General features: G+C 53.0%; 6 protein-coding genes across 6 annotated transcripts; 4 read left to right on the top strand and 2 right to left on the bottom strand.

The window, feature by feature from the left end:
• Positions 1 to 108: 108 nt before the first annotated feature.
• POX_b02373 (uncharacterized protein) lies at positions 109 to 1074 on the top strand (the record flags this gene model as incomplete). The annotated part of the gene is made up of 1 exon (XM_050111287.1): positions 109 to 1074. One exon carries the CDS (start codon positions 109 to 111, stop codon positions 1072 to 1074), a length of 966 nt encoding a protein of 321 aa, XP_049971633.1.
• A 1869-nt stretch (positions 1075 to 2943) lies between these two features.
• POX_b02372 (uncharacterized protein) lies at positions 2944 to 3834 on the top strand (the record flags this gene model as incomplete). Its single annotated transcript, XM_050111286.1, has 1 exon — positions 2944 to 3834. The coding sequence occupies one exon, from the start codon at positions 2944 to 2946 to the stop codon at positions 3832 to 3834; it is 891 nt and encodes a 296-aa protein (XP_049971632.1).
• Positions 3835 to 4952: 1118 nt separating this feature from the next.
• POX_b02371 (uncharacterized protein) lies at positions 4953 to 6067 on the bottom strand (the record flags this gene model as incomplete). Its single annotated transcript, XM_050111285.1, has 2 exons — positions 4953 to 5262; positions 5652 to 6067. 2 exons carry the CDS (start codon positions 6065 to 6067, stop codon positions 4953 to 4955), a joined length of 726 nt encoding a protein of 241 aa, XP_049971631.1.
• Positions 6068 to 6641: 574 nt separating this feature from the next.
• Positions 6642 to 6984, bottom strand: POX_b02370 (uncharacterized protein; the record flags this gene model as incomplete). Its single annotated transcript, XM_050111284.1, has 2 exons — positions 6642 to 6685; positions 6813 to 6984. 2 exons carry the CDS (start codon positions 6982 to 6984, stop codon positions 6642 to 6644), a joined length of 216 nt encoding a protein of 71 aa, XP_049971630.1.
• Positions 6985 to 7225: 241 nt separating this feature from the next.
• Positions 7226 to 8125, top strand: POX_b02369 (uncharacterized protein; the record flags this gene model as incomplete). Its single annotated transcript, XM_050111283.1, has 1 exon — positions 7226 to 8125. The coding sequence occupies one exon, from the start codon at positions 7226 to 7228 to the stop codon at positions 8123 to 8125; it is 900 nt and encodes a 299-aa protein (XP_049971629.1).
• Positions 8126 to 9711: 1586 nt separating this feature from the next.
• On the top strand, positions 9712 to 11095 carry POX_b02368 (uncharacterized protein; the record flags this gene model as incomplete). The annotated part of the gene is made up of 3 exons (XM_050111282.1): positions 9712 to 10015; positions 10088 to 10339; positions 10437 to 11095. The coding sequence occupies 3 exons, from the start codon at positions 9712 to 9714 to the stop codon at positions 11093 to 11095; spliced, it is 1215 nt and encodes a 404-aa protein (XP_049971628.1).
• Positions 11096 to 13119: the final 2024 nt, after the last annotated feature.

Genomic DNA, 13119 nt, shown 5'->3' with positions numbered 1-13119 from the left:
CATCAAGAAGAACCCTCAATTGGTGGGCAAGGCCATTCTTGATCGCCATGGAGCGGAGATTCCATTCCTGCCCAAGGTATGATTGAAACCCACAGATCACCTCGAGAGATGATTCAAAAGAGCGTTCTTCTCACATGCAGCGCCCAGATTCTCTCCATCTCCAAGGCGCTTCCGCTGCAGATCCATCCAGACTTGAAACTCGCCGAGAAACTCCACAAGCAAGACCCCAAAAAGTTCGGTGATACAAATCACAAGCCCGAGATTGCCGTGGCTCTCTCCAACTTTGAGCTCTTTGCAGGCTGGAAACCGCTGCAAGATATCCAGGCTCTTCTCAAGCTGAAGCCCTTGGAGCAATTTGTTCCCCAAACCAGCAACTTTGACGACGAAACCCTCCGACAAGTGTGCATCAATCTTCTCAGCACCGCGCCAGATAATGTCGAACGGACCATCAAGGAGCTCCAAAGTTTACCGGAATCTCAATTCGGCACCGAGACCCATATCCCTGGTCTCTTGGATCGCCTGAGCAAGCAATACTCCGCCAGTGATAATGGTAATCTGGTCGCCACTTTGCTGATGAATTATCTCACCCTGGGCCCGGGGGATTCTGTCTACGTGCCTGCGGACAGTATTCACGCCTATCTTTCAGGTGATATTGTGGAATGCATGGCCCGATCAGATAATGTGATCAACACCGGATTCTGCCCCGTGGCGGAGCGCGATAGCGTCGAGCTCTTCGGTCGAGCCCTGACATTTGTCCCGCATGACGCGCAGAGCGCGCTTTTGCCTCGCAAGAAGAGTGACAAGGGTCTGCAGGGCCGGACCGAGGTGTATGCACCACCCATTAGTGAATTTTCCGTGCTGGTCACGACGCTGGGCGCTGGTCAGACGGAGACGCATCAGGCGATCTTGGGCCCGAGCTTGATGGTGGTCACGAAAGGATGTGGGTCCATGAAGATTCCTGGAGATCAAACGGTGGAGTTGAAGGAAGGCTTTGTGTTCTTTGTCGGTCAGGGTGTGGCGCTGGATCTGAAGACCGAGAAAGGCATGGCGGTTTATCGCGCGTACGCAGAGTAGACTGCGCTGCACGTTTCGTCTTTGGGTAATGCATCCGATCAATCTTCCGAGTGGAATCAAAGTCCTTTTTCCTATTTCGGGCAGTAGTTCCTTTTGCGGATGGGCGGGGTTAACCTGCCCTTGTCTTCGTCTTTTAGTTTGCTACCGTGCTGTTTTTTTTTTTTTTTTTTGATCAGAAATTCTCAATTCGTTGCTCATATCATTTGGGGGTGGTACTCAGCGATGCGAACTCGAGTCCAGAAACAACCGACCCTCTCGGCTGAATTAGAAAGGCTAGGCTGCGTTTTGTTATAACCCTGGAGGCGAGTCGTGGCTTCGGCACGTGTCTTCCATTGCTCCACCCTCCATGAGTCCGTGTTCGAATCCGAACCACGATTGCGAAAGGGAAATAAACATGGTAGTGCATGTATTCCGCTGAAGATTAACCTTTCTTTTTCTTTTCAGACTCCATTCCTGACTCGCATCATCAACTGTCAGTACCCACTGGATAGTATTTACGTAGATACTATTCAGTCAAGGTCTTTCAAGATACCAGACCCATGAAGTCTAGCACTGGTTGACGATTCACCCGGCTGTATGTGGATGCAATACCCTCCTTAGCTCCAGTTCCAAGGCGCTTACAGTCTTCTATTCCTGGTGCTCTCACGCTGTTGGTTGATTGTGTTATCCTGATCTAGCCCAGAAGGGACAAAGCAGCTGCATCGATCACCGACAGACCTGGAGCCGTGCATGACTGTATCAAGAGACGATGGGCTTGGCCAGGCCCTTGAGCGCCCGACGAACATGGCTAGCGCTATGCACCTCGTTGCGCACGATGACTTGGCACCGCTTTAGGACGAATTGTGGGCTAATTATGGGACATCAACCGCCAGGTTCGGCCAGAAAAAGCCTGCTCATCTATCAATAGGCCCCTAATTGAGGGGTATTCAGGGCGCCGCATGGCCTCTCCGCTTACTGCCCCGTTTTTTCACGCAACCCTAATTTGCCTTCTTTGTGGTCTGTATGGACGAGTGAGATGAACCAGCCGCCCACGATAGACAACTCGAAACACCGTGTCCGTGCGGATGGCCAGTGGCTCGCGCTTAGATAGTAGAACGGACTCTACCGAGACAGCCTTACGGTGCTGACAAGGCTTGTAGGCCTTATACGTCTGATGGACGCGGTCTATGCTCTTTCTTATAATGCGGGGAGAGGGTGTGAATTTGGAGGGGGGCCAGAAGCTGTGGATTGTTTTTTTCTTCTTTATTCTCTGTTTTACTCTTTGTGTATTTTTTCTTTCTCCAGTCTCTCCGCCGGCCAAGAATCATCGGACCCTTGTCTCGTGGGGAGGAATGGGCTTGAGAAGTCGAGCGAGACCCTCTTTGACTCGAAAATTGATTCGCACCTGTTAATTCCATTTGTTCTGGTCGGTCCCGTCTGCCCAGTCTTCCGGTTACCATATACTCTCCGCTTCTTCCAACCCCTGCTAGCTTCCTGTGACTGCTATCAGGCATTTGCATGAGGCATCGACTGGATCACGACTAGCTTCGTCCGCGCCGGCATTTGAGTCATTGACGAGTGTGAGTGCGACTCCTCGCCTTCCATCAGTCACAAACGACCGCCCCGAGAAAAACAAATCGAAAAATAGCCACATCAGTCCACTTCACGATCCTTCCTGTACACTTTCAGTCCGGGAATAGGGATTTTCTCCTGCCCCGACAACCGAGATCGACATTTGGAGGTTTATCCTCACGAGCGTTGAATCGCTCCACCCAGTAGTAAGTTCCTCTGCGGACGATGCGGCAGCCAAGACTCTGGCCCAGGCAGAAGGAGTCTGCGGCGGGCACCCACGATCAGTGGAGACCCTGTGCACACATACGCTAACCGTGGATGATTGGGAATCACTGTATAGTGACGGGCAGTCTCCTGCACATCTTCTCTCGCAAAGAGAGGGCCAAGCGAAAGCGCCAATCGCAAGAGGTCGAGCATCTGGGATCGCTTCCAGTGCCTCCCGCCTATCGATCGGAGTTTCATCCTACATCCCATTCCGGGCCTCGTTCAGCACATCCTCGGCCACTCTCCTCCTTTGCACCCACGCTAGACTCTTACCAACAGGCCCAGCTGAGTCGGAATCCACCCAGCGGATACCACCCCTCGCATCCCCCCCAGAGAGACTCCCGCGCCGCATATCAATATCACGGCAGTAGCTCAGAACAGAGTGCTCCCTCGTACCAACAGACATCCCATGGTCACTCGAACCATCTCCCTCATCACTCACATTCCAATCCCCATTCAAATCGACATGACACCTCTCGCACATCAGTCGATGTCCCCGGGTATCCAGCCCTGCCCACCTACGACCCTTCCAAGTACCCCCCGATTCAGCCCTCTGGGACCGACTCCACCGCAGACCGATTCGCCTGGAATCCGTTGCAGAGCCATGGCTATCCCCCCGGACAAGGCCAATCATCGCGGCTGAGCGAGGTGCACTATCACGACGCGCGACCATCGTCCATGTACGTTCACCCGCCGCGGATCCCAAACGGGTCGGCCGCACTTCCTGTACCCCAGCATCGAGCGGTTGCGCAAGTTCGGAATCAGCCGCCCATCCCATCTCTACGGCATGGCTCCATGGAGCATCACCGCGCTGCGCGACCTGGTGATGGGAGGGAACGTAGTCTGTCTGAGCCAATGCCCGTCGGCATTGCACCGAGTCACCGGGGGCCACGACGGCCCAAGCCGGTCTTGTCACGGTTGATTACCAATTTCGGGAACCAGTAGTAGCAGTATGAGTACTTCCTTTGAGTATTATGTCCTGGCACTTCATCAAAGCACTCTACGAGTTCTCCCGACATTCCGGGCCAAGAGACAAATCGGCAACGTTCGATACGATCAGAAGGATCACATTATGAGAAAATGAAACCCCCGGGTAACAGGTCAGCTGTGGTTGGTTCACGATTCTTAGCTGAGGGGAGGGTATCACAGCCCCCGCCTGCCACAGGGGTTGTATTTCCCTTTATGACTGTGCTCGATCCCCAGAATGGGAAAATGCTTTAGCGCGGAGTCTTTCTTTTCTTCGGCGTTGTCTTTGATTTTTTGGGGGGGGGATTTGAGAACCGTGTGAAACACCAACGGTGGTGGGTGTGCTCCTTGAGATGAAAATTGCCGACTCGGATCATACTACTTGCGAGAGATACCTGACTTTTGCCAGGGCCTTAATTGCACGGTCAAGCGGGCAGATCCTCGTATCCGTCCGGGCGACCAATATCACGTTTACAACCGCGGCAAAGGAGCTGCAGATTCTACACGCATTCTTCCTCTCCCCTGCGAGCTACGATGTTCGGAACTCGAGCCGCACTTGCAAATAGTTCTCGTAGTAGCTCAAAGTCAACTGTGATGAGTATCTCACTAGAAAAAGGGCATAGATGAGAATGTGGTACATCATAATCCCCTGAGAAAGGACCAAGAGAAAGAAGTGGAAGCAGTAGAGCCAGCTGAGTTAGTGCCTCGCTTGGATTCCGAAGAATCGCCGGGCGTCCTCACTGCATTCACTTGCCAGCCCGTGACTCAGTCCTTTGACCGCTCCAGACAGGAGAGATTCTCAGGTGCACTCCGCAAACCAGGTCGTCCGGTCGGGTGCAGACGGGGGATCAAATGGTTGGTGACCAAGTCATCTCAACACCACCCGTGGCTTGCTCCTATACACACCAGGATGGTGCCGTCCGTCGAATCCCACCAGCTTCCATTGCGCCATTGCCAGTCCTCCCAGTCCTCGGTGTGGCCAGCTGCGCCAATCCTTTCGGCACTGAGAGAGACTAACCTCCTCTTCTCCATTGCGTGGCTTCTGCTTTTTCCCCCTGCCCGTCGATCTTGTCCCCGTCAGGCTTCTGCCCAACACTCTATGCTCCTTCTCCTGCTCCGTTCCCTTTTGTCTCCTCCAGACGGGGCTCTCTTCCGATCACCGTGCCAAGTGGGGCGACACCAGAATCAACCCAAGCAACCGCAAACCCGCGGTCCGTCATGATCTGCTCCCGCGGGTCCCAGGTGGAGTGTTCCGGATTCCCCGAACCAGTATGGCCCACCCGGTGATTTTCGATCAACAGGCGCCTCTCGCTGTTCCTGAGGGTTCTCGCTCGCTCTCTGGTCCGATCAAAGCTTGGAGGAGGAACGGGACCTCGCCCGCCACGAGGGACGAACGGGTCGATCAACCTTGTTGAAGGGTGAACCGCCAAAAAAAAGAAATAATCACAATAATAAGAGCATGTGCAACTCACCATGCCACCAAGCGGATGCAAATGAGAATATGGTTCCTGGAAATGGGGAGGGGGAGAGTCTCGCTCCCAGAAACTCAGACCTCACTTTCCATTCATCCAACGGATCGGCGGAGCTTCTATGTCTGAGTGGAGGAGACAACCTGGTCGGGCTGACGCCTCCAACAGAACTCCATGACAAGCGCGGTATCGCAGATCTAAGGACTATCTCCACTCGCGGGCTTAACGTCGGCTCCGATGCAAGGATGCTGTTAGGACTGCGGCAGATTGACGCAGATTTTTATCTGAGTTTGTTCACTTCTACGACGCAGCCAGTACCCTTTTTACCCCTCCCCTCTCCTCCCCTCTTCAGATCCCTGTCGCGGCTGCGGGTGGGCTCGCTGGTGTTGCTGTTCTCCTCTGCCCAGTCTCTCCCCTGACCCAAAAGGGAGAATCGGGCCAGTCTTGCCGTGGAAATGATTCACGGTCATGGGCGATGCTGCAGCGTCAGGTGAAGGTGTGGATGGGAGAACCGATCCCGACGTGTGGAGCGACATGGGAAAAAGCCGTTCATCTGAGGTTGTAATTGCGCCATCGGCCAGCTCTGCCCTTGCCCTCTCGCCGGCTCCCAGGGAGACAATGTCCCCTGCAAGTCTGGGTAAGCCAAGGAGAAACAGTCCACGACGGTTAAAGCCGTCTTCCAAGACATCCCAGGCAGATCCACATGCCCTGAGAGCCAGTCGCCATCCACCTGTCGACTGCATTCAAAATTTCCCGTTCTCGTTATGCGCAGATCGTCAGACACTAGTCACAGAACAAGCGCCATGCCAAGACCGACGGTGGACGGCGCGCATCGATATTCAGTGCAACCTATACCCGACTTGTCATGAATGCTATCGATCATTTTCCTAGCTTCGGCGCCGCGAGGGAATGGAAAAAAAAATCCATTTTTTGTTCGTTCACTTCTCCATGGAGATCCGTCTCAGGCGGCGAGCGAGTCGAAAAGCGATATTTGGCGAAAAAGAAAAAAGAGAAAAAAAAGAGAGACCAGACTTAGAGAAGGAAGCAGGCTAAAGCCTAGTCTACTCTAGTTTTCTCATCGGTCATATGTCTCCCATCGCTGCACTGTGAACTCAATCTAGTGGACCTGTTGCCCTCTGAAGCTGCCATTGTTCACTTTGGTATGTCTGCAGGGATCCGGACACTGTCGATTCCTCGCAACCTGTCCACTCGCGAAAATCCATTCCCACCTCGCCGTTCTAGTCATTCGACGATACCGCCTGCAACTCTCAATTTCTGGCATTTGGAATGACTCTGGCCAGCTTGACCAAGCGCTATTCACTGTGCTGAACACGCATTTCTGTCCATCCGCAGCGGCGTCTCTGCAGCCACCGTCAGAGGGGTCGGTCCAGTGTGTCGGGCTCCCAAGTCGACTCTACCACCGGCCTTGGTTGTTTTTCTGCAAAAATCCAACAATATTCTGCACAGTTGTTGGAGAAAGTACTTTACCTTTTTGTTTTTCATTTTTCCCCCTGGATGGGTGTCCAGATATGTGGCGAGGCCTCATTATCTTCCCATTCCGCTGGCTCTGACTGATATACCGGGCACGCAAGAGACAAAGAGCGTGTGTTGGGTGTGCTGTTGGTGTGTAGGTGTGCACCTTCGCCCCCGATTGCTTCATATCCATCCGTCTCCCCCCATCATACACTCTCTCGGATGCGGCTCCTGGACCGTTGAATCTGCGTTCAGGTCACAAGGAGCTCTTACACACGCGACGAACTGGCTTTACGATGCGCTTGGAAAAAGGTTGCGGCCAACCCTCCCTGTGAATCAAACTCTTCTCTGCTGGGAAAGAAACCACCATCGGCACCCCCAACTCTGAACGTGGTGGACTTTGTCTCATGATTGACCCCTTCAAAGCCATGGCAAGTCTCATGAAGAAGCTTCGCAGGAAGCGTCGGCTGTCATCCGAACTGGACACTCGTTGGGGCGATCCGTCGATTAGCTATCCAAACCAGGGGTCCTGGAATCAGTGGGACCAGCCATCGGGGTTTGTCGCAAACGCCTCTATGGACACACCTCATAACTTTCAGAGAAGCGAGCGGAAAGATCACATGCGAACAGACCTCCCGTCGTCCTACGAGCTAGGGCTTTCCAATGATTCGCATTATTCGAGTGCGACTGCGCGAGATGATCAGCTTCATGCCATCTCGGTCATTCCGCGGGGGTATTTCAACGAAAATATCCGACATCGTGTCGACAGAGGTCGACGAGCCCCCCCGCGAGGACTGGGCATTAATCCCCCGTTGCGGGGCACGAATCACCCTCAAACAGCCACTCCGGGGGAGGATTCGTGCGAGGACGATGATGATGAGGCGGACGAGGACGATTGCTGTGATGAAGACGACGACGAGCATGGACCGAGTCGGCTTGAACACTCCCGACACGAGTATATCACCCGTCATCCTCATTCCGCCGATCCTCAGCGTTATTCACCGCGGGAGGTACACGAATACTCTCTTGATCGACCGTCCAAATCACCGCCTTTGTCGGTCACGCAGCGCATGCGTCGGCTCAGCCAGCAGAGTGCCGCGACCGACCCCATCTCCTCTGCCGCCGGGACAGCGAGCTCCCGACGGACCAGCTACACGGCGGCCTCCTCGGTATCGGTCCCTACACTCCCCCCCAGCACTCCGCACATGGCGATCGGCCTTGAACAACCAATGCATGAGAAGCGACCGATACATCGTCCCCGGCCGCGGATGCACGAGGCTCAACCACGGCAGCAGATGGTTCCCTCATATGATGAGCTTTACGGCTAATGCGTGATGCTCGGGCGGCTTTTACATGGGTTTTTAAGGTTTTGTTTTTTTGTTCTTCGATTCTTACCCCTTGTTCTTTCATGTCTGCCTCTACGGGAAGGACACTTGAATAATGTCTGGCTCATTGGTCTTCTTGGCGGCTTTATTCAATCTGCTTATCGTCAGTCGTTAGCAGTGGTGAAGGGAGGTTCTTGTTGCTTGCTTGCGGTAGGCCTTGATGTTGTGCTGCTTTTTCTCGTGCTCATGGATTCGGAGTTGTCCCCTGTATATGTGTGGTTTTTTTTTTCTTTTGACGGTATTTTGGAGGCAATCTCACCTTTTGGTTCGGCTTACCTGTAGCTTCACTTGAATGCTAGTCGCTCGGTCGTGCCACTCATCCACACTGGTAATCTTGTTCGAGATGCCCTTCACATCTTCAGTCACCTGATAGCTCCCCCATAGTTCGTAGGACCGGCATGGAACCTTCTTCCCGAGGAATTGCCGCCCGCTTCCACCCCACCTTCAGCCTGCTCCACTATGTCATCCTGTCCGTGGCAACCGAGTTGAAGTGTTTCCTGTCGTTGTGCAGTCTCGTTGTGTCTCCAAGACAGGAACCGACCAACAATTTCCAATGTTCTAGGCCTGACCTTGGCACGCAATGCTCGAGTCAGTCATGGCAGAGACGGTCAACGCCTTAACCGGACTTGGCATACTCCATGTCTGTCTCCTTCTGGATAATCGGCACGGGAAGGAAAATAAAGAAGAGGGGGGTAAGAGGGGGCGAACCGAGGACCCCCGTCGAATGGGCTCCACTCGCAGCCCGTGCAGCTTATGCACCGCGAGTCACAGTCACAAAGTCACAAACCCTCTTCATCACCAATCACCGCAGTGGTCCCCCGAGTCATGTCACACCCCTCGTCACGTTTCTTCCTGGATGTGCTGCTGAGTCCTGAACATGTTCCATCCTGCCATCCTCACCCAACCATGTCCCTGCCACGGATGCAACCCCTCGCGGATGAGCTGTAAGCGCCGAGGGGGAGACACTAAAAAGTCCAGTTTTGCCGGTCACGGTGTGATGTTGCAGGGGTTCACATTTGCCTTGCCGAATCCCAACTTTGCAATTTTCTCCAGTCCACGCATAGCTTCAGAGCTAAGGTGGTGCAATGCAGTGCTTTCTGCACTAGCCATAATTTTCGGACTTTTTTCCCACTCCCACGATAGCTTCCCTTTTTTTCAATTCCCGCTTCAACGGTCGACTCCAGGGTGATAGCCGCTAGGCGAGAGTGATCCGGATCTTCATCTCCCGGGGGAGACAAAAAGACTGAAGAGCGAGAGAGAGAGGAAGAGCAGGAGAGGAAGAAAAGAAAAAGGCACTCCCCTTGACCAAATAAGATACTGAACAATTCATCTGTGGCTGTGAATCCCCTCCCCTTCTCTCTCATGATTTTGTGAATATTGAATTCGAACCAACTCTCCGAGAGCTTGTCTGAGATCAGTCCCGAGTTTGCTTCCTCTGGGCCTCGGACCATATCTTTCCATCGGTTGCCGGTCGCTGGGTGCGTTCGTCTTGTTTCTTCGAGTTTTCTTGTACCATCTCAACCACAGCCATGCTGGAATCACGGACGAGTCGTCTCCAATCACCCGGGAGGTTTGTCCTCTTCGCACTTGCACTGTTGGTGGGTAGTGCTGTTCCAGTGGCCCAGGGTCTTCGAACAACCACGGGGTCACCATGCATGAGTGTCTGCCACAAGGAGTCTACCAACACGACAGCGTCCGAGATTGCCTGCCTGGACGACCAGTACGGACGGGACAAGGGCAAGGGCAAGACTTTTCAAGATTGCGTCACTTGCCTGTTGGAAAGCACATATGTAGACCGGTTAAGTGGCGAGACGGACGTCGATTGGGGTCTCTGTAAGTTGATTTCCAAGAAATGCATTTCTCTCACTTGGGTGCTGGTCGGCGGACCGCTGACGAGAACTGAAGATAACTTGCGCTTTGCATTCACGACGTGTGTGTTTGGGTACCCTCAATCAGCGGCAAACATTTCGACTCCGTGTACGGTCGGGTGTGAAGGCATTGAGAGTGCCTCCGAGTTGAATCTTCTCAATCCCAGTTCTGACAACTTCCATGACTGGTGCGGCTCGACGGGATTCGCCGACAACGCCATCAGCGACTGCGAATTCTGCTACAATCAAACTTACCATATGGCATATCAACAAGTGTTTATGGCAAACTGTGCGTTCCACTCCCCCCTCTCATCTCTGTCTTTCCTGTCATGCGACCTCTTCCATTCTGGCGGAACCCCGACTGACGCTTGGAGACGATTAATCAGTCCTTGAATCGGTTCGGTATAACTGTCACTTCAAGACGGCCATTGGCTATGTCTTTGGCATTCAGCCATCGCGGATTTTCTCCGATATTCTTCTCCCATCGAGTTTGTCCCTCGCAACGACCGCCCCGTCCAAGCCGGGCGTCAACCTGGGCGTCGTAGTTGCCGTGCCCATTGTGGGACTCCTGGTCATCGTTCTCGGCCTGGCTGGCTGTTGCTTCTTTTTCATCCGCTGGCGACGTAACCGGGTCGGGCGTAGCCGACGACACAATCAGCCCTTTGGTGCTTGGCCGGACCCTTCTCAGCTCCCGTTTCACCAAGGCCCCGGTGGTCAGGTTTTCGCTCAACCGACGCATGAGAGTGCATACGGTACGCAGAACTCCGAGTATGGACCCGGGTTTGGCATTTCCGTGGCCCCCAGTCATGGACCCGCCGTCGGTCATGTCCATGATGATTCCAAAAATGTGTATTCGTATGAGCTCCGGGAGACTTCGCCCTCAAACTATCATGCCACATCTCAGATGAGCGGGTATGGGTACGAGGCGGATCACAAGACCCCGTACGCGGACCAGACCACACAGTCGTCGTCGCCACCTTCGTCGTATGTTTCGCCGCAGGCGGGCTATGGGCAGTATGAGCCTGACAAAAAGCCACCTCTGTGATGAGCCCACAACGAGCTGGAGGAGCTTGCATTGGCGTGTTTTTGAGAGAGCGTGTCGTGCCGTCTCTGTAATAATTGGATCAGCGAGGCAAGAGTTCATGGACCATGCTCATGGAGCAGTGGGTTGACAGTTGCATTTTAATGGTGTGTCGTATACTGTGATGACTGAGCGAGATGGAATATTGATGGGACCAAGGGGCGGAGATGTACCGTATGGTCCAATCCATGTCTCCCTTTCTGACTCTCATCATTGCAAGGGTTCATGATATCTTCCTCTTCCTTTTTGATACCATTTGCTGTTGTTTTTTTATGTTATATTTTTTTTTCTGGCTGGTCGATCATTCTGAAATGAAGCATTTCGCACGATCGGAATCAGTCTCTGCCTCTGTGCATCATAGATTAGAATAGCGAAGCCTCACAAGAAGCGTACCGACCATAGCAGCCTACCTATGCATTCAATCCCGTCAGATCTTGTCTTTCTCTCTTTCTCTCTCTCTCCCAGGGGCGATCTCGAAAAGTCAAAGCCCAAGATATCCCAGAAAGGAAAGTCCCCAAAAAAGGAACACCCCTTCTCAAAACCAACGCTCAATCGTAGAAAAGAGAGAGACAAACCAATCCCCAATCAACTCAACTAGATTCGATTCATAAAGTGATCTCCCAGCACTTACAAAAGTAAAGTCTGGTCCCTGTCCCCCAGCATCCTTTTAAACACACGAGACTTTGACGCCCCCCTCCTCCGATCTGACTTAGGCCTATCCACCTTCGACCCCACCCCCCCCCCCTCTCTGTTATTTTTACCTTATCCTCTTGGGTTCTCCTATTCTCATCCCCTATTTCTGGAAGAAAGTCTCCCTCCCGCATATGATTCCCAAAAATAGCCCAGCCTTGGCCTTACACCTGCTGGCGTGCAGATGGGCCGAAGGAGATGCGGCGACGTGATTGGTTCGGGATAGGGTCAGCGCGCTATGACTTTAGTTACCGGGGGGGAGGGACAGGGGCTACTTGTTGGTTAGTAGGTTGCTTGGAGCATCACTTTTTTTTTATTCGGACAGGCTCGGCTCGTGTTCGTGTTGGTGCTCTGTTTGAGTGGGAGTGAGGGGCGGTTAGATACTAGGTAGGAGTGGACTGTGCTCAGGATAATTGTTGGCTGCTGACTGTCGAGATGGGAGGTGAGCTGGGCGAGGATCTGGGATCTGGGATCGAGGAAGGCTGGATAGGTGGTTATTTTTGGAGGCGGGACATGGATGGGTTTTGCTTGGAAGAAACCGGACGGGAAGTTGAGTTGTCGGGATTGGTGGTTTGAGGGATGGAGAGGGGTTTACACCCAACGTGCAACTCAACTCCATGGGTTTGTTGGATTTGTTTTCTAGAATGTGGAAAGGGTGCGCGGTACGGTTTCATGGGTTGGAGGGTTCCGTTTCCGTGTGGATTTGGATGGGCGACACTGCACGTTCCGGAGAGAAAGTGTCGAGTTTGGTGGATGGAATGAGGGTTGTCTGCCCATCCTAGAACTTCTGCTTTTTTGGGGCTGTCGGTCAAGGATGCAGGGTTCTCACATATAGTTTGTTGATTTGAATCTAATCGAGACAGCCAGGTACTACAAGGTAGGTTTGATGGTGGGAGAGTGAGTCTCATCAGAGTATAGACTTGCTTGTTGTAGGCTACTAATGACATATCTCCGGCAAAGAACAACATTCATGCCATTGAGGATGTTCAACATCCATTCATAGGTGGAATTACCAGCATGCGTAAATGAGGTTCAAGCAAACAGTGAGACTGCAATATGCCCGTCGGGTATAAACTCCCCCCTTTGTACAGCTTTTGCTCCCGTGTTTGCTGACGACAGTCCACACCTACTATCGGAGTTCCGTTGTTGCTATTCATAGAGTGATATCTCATTGCATGCGCCTGCTGCCTCCAGTGGGAGGTGCAGGGCCAGATCAACCTCTCCTTTCGTTCTATCTACGGTATGCAGTAGTGGCTCTGTCGGCGAAATGTGGTACATTTACGCAGTGACCTGGATTG

This window comes from Penicillium oxalicum, chromosome II (assembly GCF_001723175.1).
Source record: "Penicillium oxalicum strain HP7-1 chromosome II, whole genome shotgun sequence".
NCBI lineage: Eukaryota > Fungi > Ascomycota > Eurotiomycetes > Eurotiales > Aspergillaceae > Penicillium > Penicillium oxalicum.
This window is presented reverse-complemented; position numbering and strand designations above follow the sequence as displayed.